A 22,993-nucleotide genomic window follows, 5' to 3' on the forward strand; every position below is an offset into this window, starting at 1 on the left:
AATAGTTAGGGTTAGGGGCAGGGTTAGCTAACATGCTAAGTAGGTGTAAAGTAGCTAAAAAGTATTAAACAGTTGAAAAGTTAGTCAAATTTGAACATGCACCCTTTGGGCTGCTAGACGTTTGCGTTATACATCCACCCCGACCAACCATCCTATCCATTTTTTTTTTACCTTAAGTAGCCATCTGACTTATTTAACCATACCAAAAATAACATACAGTATCAAAAATAATATACTAATTTGAGTGCCGCGAATATACATTTACTATGTTACGTCTAGTATGAAACTAGGCTGGGATGTTCAGTACAGATGGCGCCAGTACAGTGACAGTAGAGACAGCGCCTCTTCGGATTGAACCAAAACAACAAGCTTCTCTACCAGGAGAGTGCGGTGCAGGACAGGGCAAGAAGGTGATTGCCAGTCAGGGGAATTTCAGTGACACTTGTCATGAACAAGTGAATGTACTAGCTTTTGCCCAGTCAAAGTCATCAAACTTAATTCGTCATTTGTATTTGTATACAACAGCAAGAAGAGAAGGAAGTATATCCCTGGAGATAGATGCAACATATTTCGTCAGCAAACTGATTGTCAAGCCTTTCCATCATTACCAGTGTTAAATCTAGTCAGCTATAGTAGCATTACCTGACTGTAGATGGGTTATTATTACCAATTATGTATTCAAAGACATGTAAGTATACTGTTCAAAGCTGCGCATCCACGATCTAAGGAAAATATCCAGACGTTTCATTAAGCCACGTCATTTCCGGGATGAGAGGGGGGGGCAATGACAGCTGGATCAACAACAAGACATTTACACAGAGTAGGTCAATAAAGGTGAGTTTGGAAATGCGAAAATATTACATGTATGTCTATTGCTTTTGGATTATATCTAGCTAATGCAATCGTATTATGACAATAGTATTTGTGTCATGTTGATGCATTGTCTTTACATTGGTCATTCAATGATGCTGAGTGTGGAGTCTGGACCAGTCTGACCATTCGTAGAGGAGAAGATGCAATGTAACGTTTTGGTTAGCTGATCTAGTTTGCTAATCGTACTAGTGTAATCGTAATAAATTGTCAGATTGCAAACCACTGATCCTGCAGATAACTAGCAGGTGAAAGCTACTGTCAAATTGTACAGAATGATTATGTGTAACGTTTATGAAATAACGTTGTAATCATCCTCGACGTTTATCCTAGCTATAAAATACGTTTCATGCTTCACATCTTTATTTTCTATCGCAGCGTTTTCCGTTCACGGTTCTTGTTTCGTGTTCTTTTTCGTGCTCGAGTCCATCTGCACGTAATTGTCCCTGATTTGATTGGCATATAATTAGCTAGCTCTCTGCAGTACTCATTATGTACATTTGCTGTACTGTAGTACTAGCTAGTATATAAAATAATTAATTTGAGAAAAAAATTTGCTAGATAGCTATTCTCACAGAATGAGTGGCAGGTATTTGGCATGGATTGCACAAACATAATGTTTGGCTTGACAATGACAGAAATGTAATTGGCAATAGCACAAACAGATCTGAGACCAGACTAACTATTCTCCCAACCTATTTTATGACCATAGCTTTTTAACAGAGGTTCAGATATGTAATTTGGTCCTTCTATTCCCTCTATTCTGAAGCTAACAGTACTATATTATGGACAGTTTATGTGCCACTTGATATTCATCAGAGCCAAGCTATTCATAAAACATGATCAAATGTCAGTGACATCACATAGGCCAGGTTTCCCAACTGGCTGGTCATTTTATTTGGCCCCTCAATTTTTCTGTGATTCAAGTCCTGTTTCACAAAATGTCCAACAATTTTTTTCAATGTTGGACATAAAAGACTGAAAGTACCAGCAAATCATCCCAGAGTGATTTTAATTTTGTAAATATGTTCCAAAGTATTGCCAGGCATAATAGAGAGATACAGCATGTGATTGTATGCAAGGTTTGAAAATGTTTTATTTGTGACGCACTTAGGCGTAGTGGGTGTGGAGTCAGGCGCAGAAGGTACAGAACAATGCTTTAATCTCCGGCACAGAGAAAATAGTACACGCCAATACAGGGCGCACATAAACGACCGGCCCAAAACTAGCACCTAACCAGTCCGGAGAAAAACAAAACTGGTGTAACCAGTTGTAAGACAGGTGTAAACAGGTGTAAGACAAAACCAACAGAAAAGGGATGTAAACTGGCTAACATAGTGCTTCAGCACAAAGTAGTACCTGACAATAACATACAGTATGCCTACAACGAAGTAACAAGCATTCTAACTGGCAGCTAGTAGACCGGTGACGACGACCGCCGAGCGCCGCCCGAACAGGAAGAGGAGCCACCTTCGGTGAGAGTCGTGACAGTACCCCCCGACAGGAGCCACACGCCGACACCGGCCTCGAGGGCGGCCCGGAGGGCGAGGAACAGAGTGATCCGGATGGAGGCGATGGAAATCCCTCAACAGTGACGGATCCAAGATGTCCCCCACCGGTACCCAGCACCTCTCCTCCGGACCGTAACCCTCCCAGTCCACGAGGTACTGCAGGCCCCTCACTCCACCCCTCGATGTCCAGAGAGGGTGGAGGGACCTCCGGCACCTCACCTTCCTGCAGGGGACCAGCTACCACCGGCCTGAGGAGAGACATGAAACGAGGGGTTAATACGATAATAGGAAGGGAGTTGTAATTGATAACACACCTCGTTCATCCTCCTCAGGACATTGAAGGGCCCCACACACTGCGGCCCCAGCTTCCAGCAGGGAAAGCGGAGGGGCAGGTTTCGGGTCGAGAGCCAGACCCTGTCCCCCGGGCCTCACTGCGGTGGCGGTCAGCGCTCCTCTTCTGCCATCCACCGGCTTGCTTGAGGGATTCCTGGACGACCCTCCAGGTCTTCTTAGAGCGCTGCACCCATTCTTCCACCGCAGGAGCCTTGGTCTGACTCTGATGCCATGGTGCTAGGACCGGCTGGTAGCCCAACGCGCATTGAAATGGTGACACGTTCGTGGAGGAGTGGCGGAGTGAGTTCTGGGCCAACTCCGCCCATGGGACATACCTCGCCCATTCTCCTGGTCGGTCCTGGCAATACGACTGCAGAAACCTACCCACCTCCTGGTTCACTCTCTCCACCTGCCCATTACTCTCGGGGTGATATCCAGAGGTCAAGCTGACCGAGACCCCCAGGCGCTCCATAAACGCTCTCCACACTCGGGATGTGAACTGGGGACCCCTATCAGAGACGATGTCCTCCAGCACCTCGTAGTGCCGGAAGAAGTGGGTAAATAGGGCCTCCGCAGTCTGTAGGGCCGTAGGGAGACCGGTCAACGGGAGTAGATGGCAGGACTTAGAAAACCGAACCACAACAACCAGGATCGTGGTGTTCCCCTGAGACGGGGGAAGATCGGTAAGGAAGTCCACTGACAGGTGAGACCATGGCCGTTTTGGAGTGGGGAGGGGCTGTAACTTCCCTCTAGGCAGGTGTCTAGGAGCCTTACTCTGAGCACACACCGAACAGGAAGAGACATAGAACCTCACGTCCCTAACTAAGGTGGGCCACCAGTACTTCCCCCTAAGACCCTGCGCTGTCGTCGCCACACCAGGATGACCCGAAGAGGGTAGTGTGTGAGCCCACCGAATCAATTGATCACGAACACCAAGCGGCACGTACTTACGACCTGTAGGACACTGTGGAGGCGCAGGTTCCAACCGTAATGCCGGCTCAATGTCCGTGTCCACCTCCCATACCACCAGTGCCACCAGTTTAGAAGCTGGGAGGATGGGAGTAGAATCGATGGGCCGATCCTCTGTGTCATAGAGACGGGACAGCGCGTCGGCCTTCGTGTTCAGGGAACCTGGTCTGTACGAGATCGTAAACCTAAATCTGGTGAAAAACATAGGCCACCTTGCCTGACGCGGATTCAGTCTCCTCGCTGACCGATATTCTCCAGATTACGGTGGTCAGTCCAGATGAGGAAAGGGTGCTTAGCCCCCTCAAGCCAGTGTCTCCACACCTTCAGGGCCTTTACCACAGCTAACAACTCCCGGTCCCCCACATCATAGTTTTGCTTCCCCGGACCGAGCTTCTTCGAAAAGAAAGCGCAGGGGCGGAGCTTCGGTGGTGTACCCGAGCGCTGTGATAGCACGGCTCCAACCCCAGCGTCGGACGCGTCCACCTCCACTATGAACGCTTAAGTGTGGTCTGGGTGCGCCAACACGGGAGCATCAGTGAACAGCGCCTTCAACCGACTGAAGGCTCTGTCCGCCTCTGCCGACCACCCTAAACGCGCCGGCCCCCACTTCAGCAGTGAGGTAATGGGAGCCGCCACCTGGCCAAAACCCCGGATAAACCTCCTGTAGTAATTGGCAAACCCTAAAAACCGCTGCACCTCCTTTACCGTGGTTGGAGTCGGCCAATTACGCATGGCCCTAACGCGGTCACACTCCATCACCACCCCAGAGGTGGAAATGCGATAACCCAGGAAGGAGACGGCTCGTTTGGAGAACACACACTTCTTAGCCTTAACGTATAGGTCATGCTCCAGCAGTCGACCAAGCACCTTGCTCACCAGAGACACACACATGGTGCATGTGGCGGAATTGATCAGGATATCATCGATATATATATACCACCACGCCCTGCCCGTACAGGTCCCTGAGAATCTCGTCTACAAAGGATTAAAAGACGGCTGGAGCATTCTTTAACCCATACGTCATGACAAGGTACTCATAATGGCCAGATGTGGTACTAAACACGTTTTTCCACTCACCTCCCTCCCGAATACGCACCAGATTATACTTCTGAGGTCTCGTGAAAAAACGTGCTCCGTGAAATGATTCCACTGCCGTAGCGATGAGAGGTAGCGGGTAACTAAACCCCACTGGGATGGAATTGAGACCACCCATGGAGAGCCCCCTGTTTCCACAAAATCCTGGGATTGTGACTGGCCAGCCAGGGAACCCCCAGCACCACTGGAAACGCAGGTGAATCGATAACGAACAGACTAATCCGCTCCCTATGATCCCCCTGCGTTACCATGTCCAGTGGAACCGTGGCCTCCCTGGCCAGCCCTGACACTAACGGTTGGCTATCTAAGGAGTGCATGGGGAACGGTGGATCTATCGGCACCAGCAGAAGCCCCAGCTTACGGGCGAGTTCGCGATCCATAAAGTTCCCAGCTGCGCCTGAATCGACTAGCGCCTTATGCTGGAGAGAGGGAGAAAATGAAAGAAAATAAATAAATACAAACATGTGACCAACAGGGGGCTCTGGGTGAGTTTGATGCTGACTCACATGGGGTGACCGAGAAGTGTTCTGCCTGCCCTCTCGACTCCCAGACGGGCTCCTCCAGCACCGTTCGGAAGTGTGTCCTTTCCGACCACAGCTGGTGCAGGAGGAGCCTCCTCCTCCGGTACCTCTCGATGCGCCCCCCTCCCCCCCCCTAACTCCATAGGTATGGGAGCGGGATGGCCAGGAGGTGGAACTGACAGGACCCTTTCTGAACGCCCGCGGGCAGCTAGCATATTGTCCAGCCGGATTGACATGTTTATGAATCCTGCACGCTCCTCGTCTCCTGCCTAAGGTGGAAGAGCCGCTCACCGGGTGAACTCTGTATAGTGATCCCTCGCCGAGTCTGGACCATTCCAAACAGCGTTGGCCCACTCCAGGGCTTGGCCCGTCAGGCAGAAGACGAGAACGTTCACTCTCCTCGCCCGAGGGAGTCTGCTTCATGGTAGCCAGGTACAACTCGAGCTGGAGTAAAAAACCCTGGCACCCAGCTGCCGCTCCATTGTACTCCCTCGGGGGCGCAAGACGTAGTGCGCTGGAGCCGGGCGCCGCCGGAGGAGTGGGTTGACTCGTCGGAGGAGCTGGAGGTGAGGTGGGTAGACCACTCCTCTCCCATCAGTCCATTCGCTCCATCATCTGCTCCATCGCCGACCCAATTTGATGGAGGATGGACGTATGATGGAGGACGCGCATCATCGATGGAAGGGGGGTGGCCGCTGCTCCTGCTGACTCCATTCGATGGTGCGGGCTTCTGTGACGCACTTAGGCGTAGTGGGTGCGGAGTCAGGCGCAGAAGGTACAGAACAATGCTTTTATCTCCGGCACAGAGAAAATAGTACACGCCAATACAGGATGCACATAAACGACCGGCCCAAAACCAGGACCTAACCAGTCCAGAGAAAAACAAAACTGAAACGCACTACCACACACAAACACAGGGGAAAATAAGCCCGCACAAAGAGCAGGCGGGCCTTACCGGCTTAAATAGCCCAACTAAAAACCTAAACAAGAAACAGGTTAAATTAAATTGTTTCTTTCCCACTTAAATAAGACAAAACCAATAGAAAAGTAGACCGGTGACGACAACCACTGCGCGAACAGGAAGAGGAGCCACCTTCGGTGGGAGTCGTGACATTAGTAAAATATTATATCTGTTTGGGATTGTTTCTGTCAATTTGCAGTCTACAAATAATTATAATTTATAATGATGTTCCGGTCCCCTGACCATCCATCCGCCCAATAACAAATCGGCCCGCGGCAGAGTCTATTTGATGATCCCTGAACTAGGCTATAGCCTACTCAAACTAATATAATTAGTAAGCCTAGGCCAGTTTACCATCTGAATTCCTTTTCATGCAGATATTTATTTGACCTGCTCCTCAAAGTGATGATTTAACAAGTCAACAATGCATATATATTTATGTAGATTTCTTTAATGTCATTTGAATATCATGCCTAACTGCATATGGTGTCACGCCCTGACCTTATTATTCTTTGTTTTCTTTATTGTTTTGGTCCGGTCAGGGTGTGACATGGGTTATGTATGTGTTTTTGTACTGTCTAGGGGTTTTGTAGGTTTATGGAGTCGTTTACTATCTAGGTGTTTATGTATGTCTATGATTTCCTAGATTGGTTCTCAATTAGAGTCAGCTGTTTTTCGTTGTCTCTAATTGGGAACCATATTTAGGCAGCCATCTTCTTTGGGTATTTCGTGGGTTATTGTCTATGTCTATGTGATGTTGCATGTTTGCACTCAGTTTTGATAGCGGTCACGGTCGTGTTGTTATTTTGTTTGTTTCGTGTACTTCTTGTTTTTTCATCTTTCATTAAAAAATATGTATTCACATCACGCTGCGCTTTGGTCTCCTCACTACGACAATCGTGACATATGGTTTGTTTTGATTCCAGTGTCTACTCTCACGTGGTGCCTGCGTGTCCCTCCTGTTCACCTAGCAGCCCCTCGCTGGAGAGAAGTCTGAAGGAGGAGGGCTCAGCCTCTCTTCCCCTGCCCAGCCAGCCACTATGGAGTAAGCATTGAGACTGATAGAGATAACATCTTTATAAATGTCCCATTATGGCGTCTGTGTGCGCACAGGCAGCGCCATCACAGAGATCAAGGAGCCAGATGTTTCATCAGCTGTATCAATCAAATATGGGTGAGGACAGGAAGCCTAGTGGTCGGCAGTGGGAGAGCATGGACCAAGTTGGAACCGGGCCGACATTCTGCTGATTTTCTCATTGAAGAAATGCCCAATCTCAATACAGTTTAAAGTTCACCTAAACTAGAATCTGTTGTGAACAGAGTGCACTAAGCTTTGTAGACTTGACCCTTTGATTAAAAAAAAAAATGTATTGTTTACAAGGAGTGCAATGGCAAATTGAGTTATTACACAGTGTTCAAAGGAGGTGTTCCCTAATGGAAATATGCAAATACATGATTGAATGCGTCAATAGGATCTCTCTAGCGCGTGCTTGGCTCTGCCCACCTCCTTGCTTGTTCTGCCCACTATGCTTAATTTGCTCCCATTGGAAATTTGATTTTGGGTTAGTTATAAATATCTTTGGTTCCATTGAGGCATCTCTATTTTGAAGTAGTCCATTTTGGCAAAAAAACTGAAAGGGTGCATACTGCCACCTAGAGTGTGTTTTGAATGAACAGGTTTTGGAATTAAGGATTTACTGCCGCCTACAGTTATGGAATGTTTTCTCACAAGTATAATCCCGATGACCTGGATACAATCATGTGATCCTTCCTTAACCCATATGAAGTCCCACCCAGTTGACTACTTTAAAATGGTGTAAGCACTCAATGGCACTGTCCATGCCAAAACAGGTTTATCCATCTAGAGTCAAACTATGGGAGTAAGAGAGATTTGTACATCCTTTTATACTAATTTTACTTGCAAGTCCGTCCCACCAGCACATGACTGGTCCTTAATTCCAAAAACTGTGTTCCTCTGACAGGCCTTCTCTGCAGAAACCCACAATGAGCTGTGATAGTGGACTGGTGGAGAGGAACATTGCTGGAGGTAAGACACTTAGCCTACAGAGCACACTTGTTCCTGTATTGTCATTGTACTTTATACTACCTATTGTTTTCCTCACACTCATGTATGTTAAGGACATCATTTTAATCATATTAGTCAATAGCCTAGTAATAACAACGTGTCAGTTTTGTACAATGATACGTATATTATGGATACTGTAATCTATCATTTCCTTTTATGGTTGTTGTAATATAACAGATATATAGGAAAATTCCACTGTTTAAGAACACGACATCATAGGGAATATTTCTATAGCATTTCATTGCCGTTCTCTTGTAATTATCAACATGACACTGTGGAACATAAAACATTTACATGAACACGGACTTAGAAACAATGAGTATACAACAGGAGTTGAAATAAATAATCAAAAGTGGGAAAGTGTTTACTGTGACCTACACCTGCCGGTGAAGTACTTTAATTTGATACTATAACTTTCATTTCAGTAAAACCTCAACATTATTTATGTAGCCAGCAGCAGATGGCCAGCACCACCCCATTATCAACATATTTGAAAATTACGTTTTTTATGTTTTGTAGTCAAACACTACTGACATTTGCCTGGTCATAGTTGTTTAAAGTCACATGATGCACACCAGATGATGTCATCAGTGTTTCCGGATTATGACAAACTTTGCCTGCTCAGTTGGTTAAACGTTAAATATTATGGCCAAAGAGCAGAAGTCTATCCACTTTTTCAATTAATTAATTTTTGGTCTCGAGTACATAAAAAGAGAGGCCTACCCTTTCCTCAGGCTTTCAGAGGGCTTTAAAGTTTAAATGGCAAAGTCTCACTGCGTTTTACTGATAAGGACTTTAGGACAGACGACTCCCTCCGTCACTCCCTTCTTTAGTATTATCACTGAGGCTCCTTTTCCCTCTTAAAGGGAAATACATATTGAAATACCAATAATTATGCTCTGTCTGTTTTGTGTCCAAGGCATTGATATCAAGCAGCATCAACTGACTGACCATGTAAAATAGTAACTGTTTTAAAAAATAAATAAAAATTGAACCTTTATTTAACTAGGCAAGTCGGTTAAGAACAAATTCTTATTTACAATGACGGCCTACAGGGATACAGTGGGTTAACTGCCTTGTTCAGGGCCAGAATGACAGATTTTTACCTTGTCAACTCAGGGATTCTATCCAGCAACCTTTCGGTTACTGGCCCAACACTCTAACCACTAGGCTACCTACCACCCCATAATCAAGTTGATCTAATCTGTTAACATGCCTGATTGAAATACTGTAGCTGAAAATGGAATGTGTCGTATGTGAATAGTATACTTTTCAGTGAAGACTGGTATGTATTGGAAAGTGCATTTGGAGAGTATAGAAACCTCTATTCTTAAATGTATTATCATTTTTTCCATCATCAATCTACACACAATACCCCATAATGACAAAGTGAAAACAGGTTTTTAGAAATGTTTGCAAATGTTTAAATGTAAAAAACAGAAATACCTTATATTACATAAGTATTCAGACCCTTTGCTAAGGGACTTGAAATTGAGCTCAGGTGCATCCTGTTTCCATTGATCATCCTTGAGATGTTTCTACAACTTGATTGGAGTCCACCTGTGGTAAATTCAATTGATTGAACATGATTTGGAAAGGCACACACCTGTCTATATAAGGTCCCACAGCTGACAGTGCATGTCAGAAAAAAAAACAAGCCGTGAGGTCGAAGGAATTGTCCGTAGTGCTCCGAGACAGGATTGTGTCAAGTGGCCAGACGGAAGCCACTCCTCAGTAAAAGGCACATGACAGCCCACTTGGAGTTTGGCACCTAACTCTCAGACCATGAGAAACAAGATTCTCGGGCCTGATGAAACCAAGATTGAACTATTTGGCCTGAATGCCAAGTGTCACGTTTGGAGGAAACCTTGCACCATTCCTACGGTGAAGCATGGTGGTGGCATCATCATGCTGTGGGGATGTTTTTCAGTGGCAGGGACTGGGAGACTAGTCAGAATCGAGGGAAAGATGAACAGAGCAAAGTACAGAGAGATCCTTAATGAAAACCTGCTCCAGAGCACTCAGGACCTCAAGGTTCACCTTCCAACAGGACAACGACCCTAAGCACAAAGCCAAGACAGTGCATGGGTGGCTTCTGAACAAGTCTTTGAATGTCCTTGAGTGGCCCAGCCAGAGCCCGGACTTGAACCAGATGGAAAATCTCTGGAGAGACCTGAAAATAGCTGTGCAGCGATGCTCCCCATCCAACCTGACAGAGCTTGAGAGGATCTGCAGAGAAGAATGGGAGAAACTCCCCAAATACAGGTGTGCCAAGCTTGTAGTATGATACCCAAGAAGACTCGAGGCTGTACTCACTGCCGAAGGTGCTTCAACAAAGTACTCAGTAAAGGGTCTAACTACTTATGTAAATGTGATATTTCAGTTTTGAATTTTTAATATAATACAATGTCTAAACCTGTTTTTGCTTTGTCATTATGGGGTATTGTGTGTATATTGATGAAAAACAACAATTCAATTCATTTTAGAATAAGGCTATAACGTAACAAAATGTGGAAAAAGTCAAGGCGTCTGAATACTTTCCGAATGCACTGTATGACCATAACTGTTTAGAAGGGGAAACGGGTCAGGCTAATGTCAGTGATGGCCGAGACCCTCCGAGGGATTGGATGTGGGCGTGAAGGTGAATGACTTCCACTATTGTCTCAGCCAGCTGACCCTGCCAAGCTAACCTCTATGAGTGTTTGGCTCTTTTACCACTTCGGCGACCCAGCCGACCCAGAGGGGATGTGGGACAGTGGGGCCGTGGATCCACCCGAGGAGGAGGGCCGCACCTTCATGCAGGTTCTCAGCGAGAAGTACAGCCCGGAGAACTTCCCGTACCGCCGAGGGCCCGGCATGGGCGTGGTGGTAGTGCCAACTCTCCCACAAGGCTCACCCATGAAAGGTGAGGTCTTCGATATGATCCATCCACAGTGTTACCCATTTGAACCCTGTTTTAAAAATGCCATTGCCATCCCTGAGTAGGTTCCTTCCTCTTCAGCAGCTCAGTTAGGATGATGATGAGGATTTTGATGATTGAGCGGTGGTATAGATAGGCCTGGTTTCCTCAAGTTATTCTGCTCTCTCCAGATCGTTTGAACCTTCCCAGTGTGCTCGTCCTGGCTGGCTGTGGAATCAGCCATGCGGGAGAGCAGAGAGAGATCGCAGCCTTCTGTGCCCACGTGATGGAGCTCGACTTGTCCCACAACAAGCTCCAGGACTGGCATGAGGTGGGTAGGCTCAACTAGGGTACTCTGCCAAGATGGGAAACATTGGGTACATTTTATAGTAACTTTGTACAATAATTCCTCTACCAGTATGCAATCTCACCCATATCCTTGTAGCTATTTACATGTATGCATTGAATTATTATATTGAGGATGTCACACTAAGTTTGAAGCCACTCCTTTCAGATCAGTAAGATTGTGTCAAACATCCCCAACCTGGACTTCCTCAACCTGAGCTCCAACCCGCTAAGTGAGGTTGTCTTGGAGCCTAGCGGTGCTAAGGCCTTTGCCCGAGTCCGACGCCTGGTCCTCAACAACACTCAAGTGTCCTGGAACACAGTGCTCGTGCTAACACGGGAGATGCCTGAGTAAGATAAACCTTGATGCTACACTGCTATTGAACACCTTTAAAAAAAAAATCAAAGGCAAATTCTGATTGTTCACTTCTCAAGAGAGAGAAATGTGTTTTCCCAAGCCAGTGAGAGGGATTTTGTGTCCCTCTCGAGTATTGTGGATTGGAGAGAGTAGTGAGTGGTCATCTGTTATGAGGTCCAGGTTTCAGGCAGCTAACAGTACATTACAGTAGAAGCATTAAGAAAAGTTAATGGTCTCTATACTGAACCTTGTGTTGCTCCCTGCCCGCCAGGCTGGAAGAGCTGTTCCTGTGCCTTAATGAGTACACCACCGTGTCAGCCTCTACTGTGCCCTGCCCCACACTGCGCCTACTGCACATCACTGACAACAACCTGCAGGACTGGGCCGAGGTGCGCAAGATTGGCCCCATGTTCCCCGGCTTGGAAACTCTGGTCATGTCCAACTGCAACCTGAGCTCCATTCAGGACTCAGAAGAAATGCTGCGACGCCTCTTCCCCAACCTACGCAGCATCAATCTGCACAACTCAGGTATCAACCAGAGCCTTCACTGGAAACTGTCCTTGGACTCCTTTCAGTTCTTGAGATTGATATTTGAAGTTTACCCAACATCCTGATTGCTAATACCCCTCTACTTTCTCTGTGGTATCTAGCTATCTAGTGTCAGAGCCGGGGCACAAATGTAAAGATCATTCTGTTTGACTGTTTATGGAAATGTATTTAATAAGGTGTGGGTGTGTGGTCACCTATGCGTCTGTGTGTGCCAGCTCTTAACCGATGGGAGGACATAGAGAAGCTGAACCAGTTTCCTAAACTGGAAGATGTGAGGCTGCAGGGGATTCCCTTACTGCAGACCTATACCAACACAGAGCGTCGGAGCCTCATGGTATCACAGTAAGTTTCTCTGGGAGCTACTGGGTGAGTGAGGCAATCACACAGACCTCAACACACACATAGTGGAAAGATCTCATTTTTATCTGAGTACGGTTACATGCACACAATAATGTGAGAGTTGTGGAATGTCAGATGAATATAATAGTTTGAATAATAATGTTTACATGCTTTACTGGAAATAACAATTTCCCTAACAACCCTGTTTCCATGGACACATCTGAAATCAGGCTGCCTGATGGGACTCTGATAAGTGCAGAACATCGCCAATCGAAATAAACATTCTACCACAGCAACCATGTTGTTTTTGGGAAGCAATTCTCATCCGAAGGTCGGACATGTACATTTTGTATGTGAAAACTACTTCTAAGACGGATACGTTAATTTGTTCCGAACTCACCTCACTCGCTCTGATGCGGGAGACTCACTCTGCTGGTGCTGGCACGTGTGCAGACCAAAGACACCGCTGGAACGCCAATTAGGTTGTTTATATGTCCTAATAATTAGAAAGATTATTCAGAAAAACAGGTGTATTTATCGGTGTATGCTTACTTCGATTTTGTCCTTGAGCCAATTATGCTAAACAGAGTAAGGTGTTTACATGACTATTGCCAACTGCCATAATCAGTTTAATATCAAATTGTTCCTCTGCATGTAAACGTACTCACTGTGACATTGCGTTAACACACACACAATACTGCAACAGTGCCATATATCTCTAGGTAGTGAAAAGCTCACCCTTTATCCTCGCAGCCTGCCCTCTGTATCTTCGCTCAATGGCAGTGTGGTGACGGATGGGGAGAGAGAGGACTCTGAGAGGTTCTTCATCCGTTACCATGTCGACTACCCAGAGGAGGAGCTACCTTACAGGTATACCACACTATGCTACTCCTTTAACTGATCCAATGAGACTGCATATATCCATTCAATAGAATTTGGCACGTACTTTACTGGCTTAATTGTAGTATCAGGTGCCTATTAAAATGTGCACATTCAAAATAAAGTCTTCATGTTCGTTAAAAATAATGACTGTAACCTCACCTAACCGTAATGTTAAATAACTTAGTCTCGATGACTGTGGTATATTTAGTATGTTTGTGTGTTTCTAAATCCGTCTATACCTGCCGTTCTAGGTACCATTGCCTGGTGACCAAATACGGGAAGCTAGAACCCTTGGCTGAGATCGACCTTCGACCCCGCTGCCACGCCAAGGTGGAGGTGCACTGCGAGGACAAGGTGGCAGAGGTGAGTATCCGCCTGGACCAGACTGTGGCCGAGCTGAAGAAACAGCTGAGGACAGTCGTGCAGCTGTCGGCCAATCAGATGCGTCTTTACTACATCGACAAGGAGTGTGTCTTTGGGCCGGAGGAGATGAAGTACCACACCAGAGCCCTCCACTCCTACAGTATCCAGGACGGGGACGAACTCCTGGTGGTGCCTAAAGCTGGCCGGGGGACTACCACCACTGCCAAATCACTATCAAACCTTAACTCCAAAACCTTAACTCCCCCGCCATAGAAATAGAATGACTAGAACGGTCCACCTATCATGGCACATTGATTTGAAGGGGGCGCAGTTCTAGTCATTATATTTCTATGCTCATACCCTCCCCCATCCTAATCTTGTCTGAAGAGCTCCCTGCACCCCTCCTTTCGCCCGTCCTATGTTCTACATTCAGTGTGGGACACACTATCAGGAATAACAGCGACTCTGACTCTGATTCTGACTGGCTTTGTTGTGTTTCACCTCACTGCACCACACATGCACACACACACCAACTAATCACAACAAATGTGTCTTGTATGCTGCCCTCTAAAGGTGTGCATATTCTGTGTGACTGAGTCCCCTCTTTGTCTTGGTGTAACGCCTCTGCCCTTGACTCCTAAAAGGTATTATCTTCAGGGGAGGAGCACAGGAGATATTGCAGAGTACAACCAGTGTATCTTTTATCTTTAAAACAATCAATCTCCCCTTTGCATACCCTGTGGTATGCAGAGAATGCTGATTAAAGGATATGGTATACTGCTGTGCCACAAACTCTGTTTTGAGTGTACTAGGGTGACCGTACTGTAGCTAATGGAAGTCTTCATTGCGCTGTGTCATTCCACTTCCTCACAAGACCAGGCCATAGTTTTTGATGGGTTATTCTAAGTTAGGTTTAGTTATTCTAAGTAGTGTTCAGTGAGATTAGTATTTTTGGAGGATACTTCTTATTCAAACTCAAATCACCTTGAGTTTTCAAATTGGCTTTCTTTGGCCAGTTGTACCGTAGTGTTTTTAGGCTATTGATGCCTCTGGCTGAAAAAAATGGATGTACCATATAGTGCTGCATGACAATGTCCTTTGCGAAGTATGTTTTTATGTAGTGTGTGTTCAGTTTTTTTTGCATTCGTGTGGATCCTTCCACTGTCGGGGACCGTCAGTACATGTTAGGTCTAGGTTACGTTTGAACACCTATTGACACGTTTGCTTCTGTGCCAGAGCCACAGTATTTTAGGTCTATTGCAGACAAGAGGCTTTGTGTGTTCACCAAAGATTTGTATGAACTCTTGTGTACTATTCATTGCATTGTTGACGCATTTTCCTTGCGTGTAGAGGCTCATGCTTGGTGTTATTTTTGTCATCGCGGGGGCGAAGGTCACTAGGTCAGTAGCTGGGACAGTAGAACTAAGGCATTGCTTGGTACTTCACAGCTGAGGGGCACCGCCACTTTAATAAATCCCAATTTCCACGCTGCTTGTTTCCCTGGATTTTACAGAATTTGTTAGCTTTATGTCATTGTCTGATTTGGAAGACAGTAAAGTATTGGAAGATGCACTTAGCAGAGTTAGACCTCTCAAAAGATTGAACGTTAGACCATAGCAATATATTTTATACTGCTTGTTGTATTTATTTTGCCATTGCATAGTAATACGCAGTAAGGGTCCATTAGGCCTAATCTTTTTGTGTGGCCTAGACAGCTTCCCTTGGTTAGTGAACCCATGCTTTAATGGAGTCAGCATGCACTGGCAGGCACACTTAATGCACGAATGTTACGACTGTGAGGGGCACTGTGTAAAGGGATAAAGATGTAATCAAATATAAAGGAATAAAACATTCATTTGAATCTGGAGTCGTGGCTCCATGTACATTTAGATAATGCCATAGGCCTAGATGTAATGGCTTCCCATGGTTTCTGAAGTAATGTTTTAGTGTAGGCAGTAGGCACCACTGCTTCGTGTGATAATTGAGAGTGGCACAGTATAGTGATTTAAAGGAAATTGAATCCGCTATTGGCTAATGGCACGCGACAGTCATCTGAGCCTGTAACCATTGCTTCCTGGGCGTGCAGTTCTTACTGTAATGTTTTTGTTTCACTTTCATCAGCTTTGCACGTTGCACATTTGAAGGATTCTGAATCAAGTTATCAACTTAAATCTGCTAGAGTTTGACATGTTTGAAGTGCAAAAATGTGTAATACATTTTGATGGATTTATTTTTGTGTGAGGTGCTTTCCCTAGTACTGTCAGCACACACTGAATTGGTGCACTAGTTACGTTCAGGATCGGTATGTTTTAGTGTGAAGGATCTGTCTTTGATCTATTCCATGTCACCACCTCACTCTTGTCTGGCTTTAATGGCCAATGCTTTAGAATTCATTCATGTGTTATTTGCTCCGGAGTAGTAAAAATATTTATCATTGTTGTGGGTCAGTGCCTATCCTGAACTGCAAATTATTTATAAAGCCATTATGCAGGTCCACAATAATCAGGTACAGTACATATATCTCCTGTTGTTGTGTTGTGGGTATGAAACCTTCTGCTTATTCAACCTAACCCAGTGTATTCTCATCATTGTGTCAAATGTGGGAAGAAGAAAGGAATACTTAAAGTAATGTACCACTTACTGTTTTATTGAAGGGAATGGGTTTATGTGTGGCAAAATAATCTGAACATTTCAGCCATTATAGGCTAGGTAAACTGGGCAGCTAGCTACATCGAAATTAGCGTGATGCTAAACACCTGATATATGTGTGTTCCATGAGTTCAACCAGTATAGAGACTGTTTTCTGATTGTCTGCCTCCTGGATGTAACAGTGCTGTACAAATGTGCTTACTACAGTACATGCAAATGTTTAGAAAAGGTATATCTGTGTGGCATAAATATAAGTATGGAACATGGATCATTCAATGATGGCTTTATGAGTTTACATGATCGAATGCAACTTGAATGGTAAATGAGAAGACGGATGTAATTCCTCTGAACTCCATACTACTTACCTGTGTAGAGCAAGATGCATACAAAAATAAACAGTCGTGTTCTTTCTACAGTGCAGCATTCAATTATTCTACTGTTGCTTTGATTGTGAGATGTTGGAAGACATAGCATTGACTGCATTGATCTTGTCTATCAGCCTCCGTTTTGTAAGGCTGGTTTATTATGAAGCTGTCTGTGGTAGTGTTTCCAGTCCCCGTTGTTTTATTGTCCATTGCATTGGTGGAAGTTTCAAAACAAATGGCCCCATTTCAGCACAAATACGTTGCAACACTATAAATCCAAATCAATTATTTTTTTTTTAGAGCATGGGATTTATAGAGGTGCTGCTATAATAATGTTACAGATTATGCTGGCTTCTAAACCATTCTTTTCATAAGAGGCAGGGCAGGTGATGAAACATTCAATGACACAGATTGTAGATGTATGATTTGTATTATGTGAATTATCTGTGTCCCCCTGCTGAATGACAAAAAAAGACAATTGGTCGCTGCAGTGTGAGTAACTAGAATGCAAATAACTAAATGATTCTCATCAGCGTTGGTAGCTGTGAAACAAACTAAAGGAATTGTAACCCAGGGACACACATGCACCTTTTAATTTAACTCATTGACTCTTGCATTAAACACGTATTAAATATTGTATGGTGTTGGGTGTGTGAATTATGTGGTATTACTGAATTCCAAATCAAACATTTTGAAGTGTCAACCACTATCCTTAGCCATGACATATATGAAAATGTCTGCGTGGTTATGTGACCAGATGGATTGTGGAAAAGCTTTGTTGTGACGTAACAGGCACTCGTTATGACACCACTGCCCTCTTCCGGAATTGTCGTTTTTCTAACTTGATTATTTTCCCCAGCCGTGTGTGGTCATGGCCACAAACAGCAAAAAGAAAAAAGGAAAGGCAAGCGACGGGAGTCAGTCTAGAACTCAAAGCGGGACGCAAAGGGAGTTGTGATAAATATACAATTGTTTGCAACCAGTTGTGTGAGCAATGTCAGATCATATGTGAATGTGTGTGTGGATCAGAATCAGTGTGGGGGGTCTGCTTGCTGTTTACGTCCGTCACTAAGATGTACGTGTGGGAGGCGGTCCTCTGGTTTTACGTTCGTGGACAAGAATAAACCAATCCACCGCAGCTATTTGCTGAACCAACGTCACAGTTAAAGGGAAACGTCCGTTACTTGGTCAGCTAAAAAAACTATTGAAACGCAAAGGCAGTGATGGCGAAAAGTATCTAGCTATTTTAATCTGTCAAATGTTATCGGTTCAGCATACCGATATTCAAAACTGTGGTCTAACGACGCCGATAGACTATCTAGAAGCCACTTTGGGGACGCTCTGCCAGCGGGACTGACAGTAGACGGGATGATCTCGGACTGGGGTGAGTGAATAATGCAGTGGCCAGTAGCTGCAGGCAAACCTTGATCAGTTGCTTTGATGCCGCTCGGATAGTTTATCTAAAATGTGTATGCTTCATATGTGTATGCTTCATCTCTTAATATGAATGCATCTGAGCTAAAACCGGTGGTCTTGAGTCGCATTCAGGTGCTTAGCTATATAATTTTAAAAACTCTGCCCCCCTTTTTTTTTATACACGGCCGCGCTCTGACTAGTTCGCGTGCACGCTCTGCTAACAAGTTAGCCTAGCTAGCCAACTTGCCTGCCATGGGAGTGGTGCGAGGTTCTAACCAACTGCTGCAGTATATCATTTTGGGGAGCTGCTAGCTCCTGGTGTATTAACCGTTAGTCCTTCATCCACTGCAAATGCACAACCATGAATCGAGATCATTCATGAATTGCTATAGAAGCTTAAAACAACTTCTGGCTGACTTTGTAGTTCGGTGTCATAGAGACTTGCTCTCATTGAATTTGGCGCTGACAGTAGCTGGCTGTAATGTCACTGCTTCCTCGCCCCCGTACACCCACGCCCATCCCTGCACTCGAAGTAGCTGTCAGCTCAGGGTTTCAGTTTTCATCACTTTCAACTATCCATTATGTGATATGCATTTCAAACCAGACTATGTAATATTGCAGGTGAACTACCCCCCATTTTGCAAATAGGCCTAACACAAATTATGACAAAAACTGCCTGTTTGTATCCAAATGGTGTCATACACCCATTATAATATAAGTATAATTTATATTTTTAATTTAAAACTAGCCACGGCTAGTAGATATAAACAATATTTTCATTAGTCTTTTTCAACTTTTGGATGACATTTATGGGGACATTTCACTGACTACCATTCCGTGTAGGTTTACAATGAAAACACCTTTAGATAACAGAGAGAGCACATCCCGGTGGTTGCTGCTGGCCTACATTGCATGGCCTATTCATGGCCTATAAAAAAAAAAAAACTTAATGCCAGTGAGTGTTGAGTGACCTGTGGAGGTCATAGGCAACTGCTATATTTACCATCTCTGTAACTTGATCTCTGGCATTCTGGATCGCTGTGCTCATACAATCCCTCCCTGGCTCCTTTCACTCAGAGGCTACAGCCTCCTATACAGCACCCTACTCTGGCCGTCCGCTTGATACGCCACTGGTGAGCCTCTCCACCAATTGACACGTTGGTTCCCTTTTACAAAGGGTACCTTTCTGTTATTTTCCCTGACAATCATTGTGTGTGGTGTTGGTTGTTTGAAGCCTAGGCTTACTGGGTTTTTTTTGTCTTCATTTTGCTTATCCCATATTTTGTTTTGTTAAAGAGACGAGGGATAACGTTTCTCAGAAAATCATCTTGAGACCTATTTATTCATTGGTAATTGTCTGTTGGCTGTGCTCGGCCTATTCGTTGAACTTCATTGGCTGTGCCAGGGTTGTGGGGACGCAGGTCTGTTGGTATGGTGTGTTTGGACAAGCGCTGGATTATTAAGATACTCAACAAGTACAGTATTTCCGAAACAGGACTTTAAATAGGCAGGGTGGAAACCTTTTTTTTTTTCCTGAAACCACATTTTCAAGGAAGATTTTTTTGTGGATTTGACAACACGCACTGAAGAATAGTCTACAGTCGTTATGCTTTTTCACATTTTTTTGTAATAGATGAACCTAAAATACTGACAACTTGCTGACTGGAGACCTGTAGTGAATGATCACTTGGACCTATTTCTGTGCCTGTCAAGTGATGCAGTTGATGAGGAGGCATGAGGTGTAGCCTAGGCTACTGTAGGCTACCGGTAGATTGTTTTGTTATGGGATGTTTTGCTCCTCCCATAAAGCGGTGTTGTTTTAATTCAATTCCTTGAATTCTGTGTAAATTGAAGAGGATAATTGGACATGATCAAACCAGTAATGTTAGAAAATGTATGTTCTAATGGCTCAACATCGATCTGCTAGCCTCATGGCAGTGGTATCCAACAAAGTCCATGTTAGCGAGACTGCAAATCCATTACCGTAGTCATTTTTTTGCCCGGGTAATATCCGCATGGCTGTGTGTCTGTCATTTGATGTGTCTCTGTCTCCCCACAGGTCTAATCAGTGAGAGGTCCCTGTGACTGTGAATGGGTCTGTGAAATACATTAGGATGAGCGGGCTCCACTCCATCGCTGCCTGCGTGGACTGAGAGACCCCGCCCTATACACAGCAGGTGATCATAACTGAATAAACACACGTGCACACGCCCGCATACACACGGTCAGCAATCAGCGTGCATCTCACAAACACGATGAGAGGCAAGCACTTTTTCAAGGACTGATGGTACTTTGGGAGTGAAAAACATGTCCAAAGATATGCAGTGGCTCCGACGCTCACACAGACACGAGGCTTAAACGGGCAATCAGCAGTTGCTACATCCATTTGTGGACTTCTAAATGAAAGATATGTACCCATTGATTCTTGAAGAATATAACTTATAAATGCCTCACGAGGTCAGCTCAACTGTCGTGCCCCATCAGGACCCAAAATATAAGCTTGTTTGTAAACAAAGTAAATGTAAACAAACGGTTTATACTGCAGCCTCAAAACACGGTTGAAACTATATTTGAGAGTGTTTTTTGAGAGTGGTTACATCCAACCCCACTTCTCAGCTTTTTGACAAAACAGGGGCGAGGAAGACGCTTTGTTATTGTTTCTACTGCTGATTGCCTCTTTTTAAAAAGAGACACAACGTTTGATTTGACCCTTTTCCAATAAGTATTCAGTACAGAACAACATTTCACACAGTGGCACAGAGCACGGATTGATGGTGTTTAAAATAGTAATGATGTCTAATTGAGCTTATCTTCAGGACAGTGAATAAGGAACGAAGTCACTTACAGCAGACATTGGGAGCGTCAATCACGCACACATTCTGCCCTTTCTGAGGTTACTTTGAGCTAATGCTCTTATCTGAGTTACGAACAGAAGAAAGGGGTTGTTGTTAATTGTGCTATAACAGAGTAGGCCTATCTCTCAGCTGACCGGATGATATCAGAGTCTAATTCTTAGTGTATGGTAGACTGTAAAAAAAAAAGCTAATTTAACCAATTGCATAATCAGCGTTATTTGGTGAGTTGGGTGCACTTCAGAAGGACAAGAAATTGAGCTAATGTGTGAACGTTTGTTCACTCAACAAACTTTGCTCACGGGAGCTGAATATCTAAAAAATGTGTTGAGGCGAATTACAAATTCATGTTTGCCTTTGGAAGGTATGTTGTTTCAGCTAGATTATATGCCCAAATGTTTAGCAAACTCACAACCCTATTGCCGCTGGCTTCCTAACGATTGTACGTTGAATCAACAAACTCAGCTTGAAGTGAGCTGAATTTGAACAAGCTTGTTGAGTAAAATTACAAATGTATGTTTGCTCAAAACCACGTCCGTCATTGTCATATTTCCCAGCATGCTCTATTGCAGGTTGATTTTAAGAGTTGTTTATTTCAATACCTGTATTTTTGTGTGTACATTGATTGGTTTAGTAATCTTATGCAACACAAACGTAAATAACATAATTTTTTATAAACTTATCCAATCTGTTAGGAATTTTAACTTTTTGCACCCGTTACTGTTGGAGTTTATATGATTTAGGGAGTCTCAATAATCAGTTTACCCTACCATGGCAGTCATTCTCAATGCAGGTTGTGGGCGATTAAAAGCTTCAATAATAATGTGACATGTAAAACAGAAGTTCCAGACCACTGCATTAAAGTGCCACTGGGCAAACATGGGTTGAAGCAATGTTGTTTCAATGTAATTGGTCAATGTATTGTGACATGGAATCAACATAGAAAATACATTGGATATTTTTTTTATTTTTATAACTACTGTACTGTTTTCATCTCATTTCAACCAGCGTTGTAAACATTGATATTAGGGTAAAACTTACATTTAAATATATTGATTTAATCTGACTAACAGGTTGTTGCATCAATATAATTTCAACGTAATTATCAGAACTATGTCTATGTATACATTGAAATTGTGTTGAAAATTTCACATAGAAACCTAAAATGTATTTTTCATCCTATATTCAATACACTAAGTGTACAAAACATTAAGAACACCTTCCTAATATTGCGTTGCAATGGACTCGACAAGGTGTCGAAAGCGATCCACAGGATTGCTCGCCCATGTTAACTCCAATGTTTCCCACAGATGGTTGGATGTCCTTTGGGTAGTGGACCATTCTTGATACACACTGGAAACTGTTGAGTGTGAAACACCCATCAGCGTTGCAGTTCTTGACACAAACTGATGCGTCTGGTACCTACTACCATACCCCGTTCAAAGGCACTTAAATCTTTTGTCTTTTCCACACAGATACACAATCCATGTCTCAATTGTCTCAAGGCTTAAAAATCCTTCTTTAACCTGTCTCCTCCCCTTCAGCTACACAGATTGAAGTGGATTTAACAATTGACATCAATAAAGGATCATAGCTTTCACCTGGTCAGTCTATTTCATGGAAAGAGCAG

The 22,993-nt window shown here is 44.2% G+C and overlaps 2 protein-coding genes across 7 annotated transcripts in view; both read left to right on the forward strand.

Moving 5' to 3' along the window:
- Nucleotides 1-677: 677 nt before the first annotated feature.
- Nucleotides 678-17,732, forward strand: LOC118397216 (tubulin-specific chaperone cofactor E-like protein). Of its 3 annotated transcripts, none has more exons than XM_035791761.1 (10): nucleotides 678-834; nucleotides 7,187-7,305; nucleotides 8,243-8,307; nucleotides 11,018-11,251; nucleotides 11,437-11,576; nucleotides 11,760-11,941; nucleotides 12,220-12,476; nucleotides 12,713-12,839; nucleotides 13,590-13,706; nucleotides 13,970-17,732. In XM_035791761.1, the coding sequence occupies exons 2-10, from the start codon at nucleotides 7,301-7,303 to the stop codon at nucleotides 14,352-14,354; spliced, it is 1,512 nt and encodes a 503-aa protein (XP_035647654.1). In that variant the 5' UTR covers nucleotides 678-834; nucleotides 7,187-7,300; the 3' UTR covers nucleotides 14,355-17,732. The 3 variants fall into 3 exon arrangements, with proteins under 3 accessions (XP_035647654.1, XP_035647655.1, XP_035647656.1); XM_035791762.2 differs by having other exon boundaries at nucleotides 11,078-11,251; XM_035791763.1 differs by lacking the exons at nucleotides 678-834; nucleotides 7,187-7,305 and having other exon boundaries at nucleotides 8,237-8,307; nucleotides 11,014-11,251.
- Nucleotides 17,733-18,018: 286 nt separating this feature from the next.
- LOC118397217 (ubiquitin carboxyl-terminal hydrolase 2-like) overlaps nucleotides 18,019-22,993 on the forward strand; it is a 42,346-nt gene continuing 37,371 nt past the window's right edge. For 3 of the 4 annotated variants that reach the window (XM_035791765.2, XM_052467367.1, XM_052467368.1), the window contains exons 1-2: nucleotides 19,536-19,644; nucleotides 20,571-20,688. The gene's annotated coding sequence lies outside the window, so the exon portion shown is untranslated. Of the gene's footprint in view, nucleotides 18,480-19,535; nucleotides 19,645-20,570; nucleotides 20,689-22,993 lie in introns of those variants that run through there. The other variant, XM_035791764.2, reaches the window with a different exon arrangement.

Source organism: Oncorhynchus keta, chromosome 18 (genome assembly GCF_023373465.1).
Source record: "Oncorhynchus keta strain PuntledgeMale-10-30-2019 chromosome 18, Oket_V2, whole genome shotgun sequence".
NCBI classification, from domain to species: Eukaryota; Metazoa; Chordata; class Actinopteri; order Salmoniformes; family Salmonidae; genus Oncorhynchus; species Oncorhynchus keta.

Coding starts and splice junctions, on each gene's coding strand:
- LOC118397216 (XM_035791761.1), top strand. Junction 8,308..11,017: donor GGAGAGGAACATTGCTGGAG/GTAAGACACTTA, acceptor TGTCTCAGCCAG/CTGACCCTGCCAAGCTAACC. Junction 12,477..12,712: donor CATCAATCTGCACAACTCAG/GTATCAACCAGA, acceptor TGTGTGTGCCAG/CTCTTAACCGATGGGAGGAC.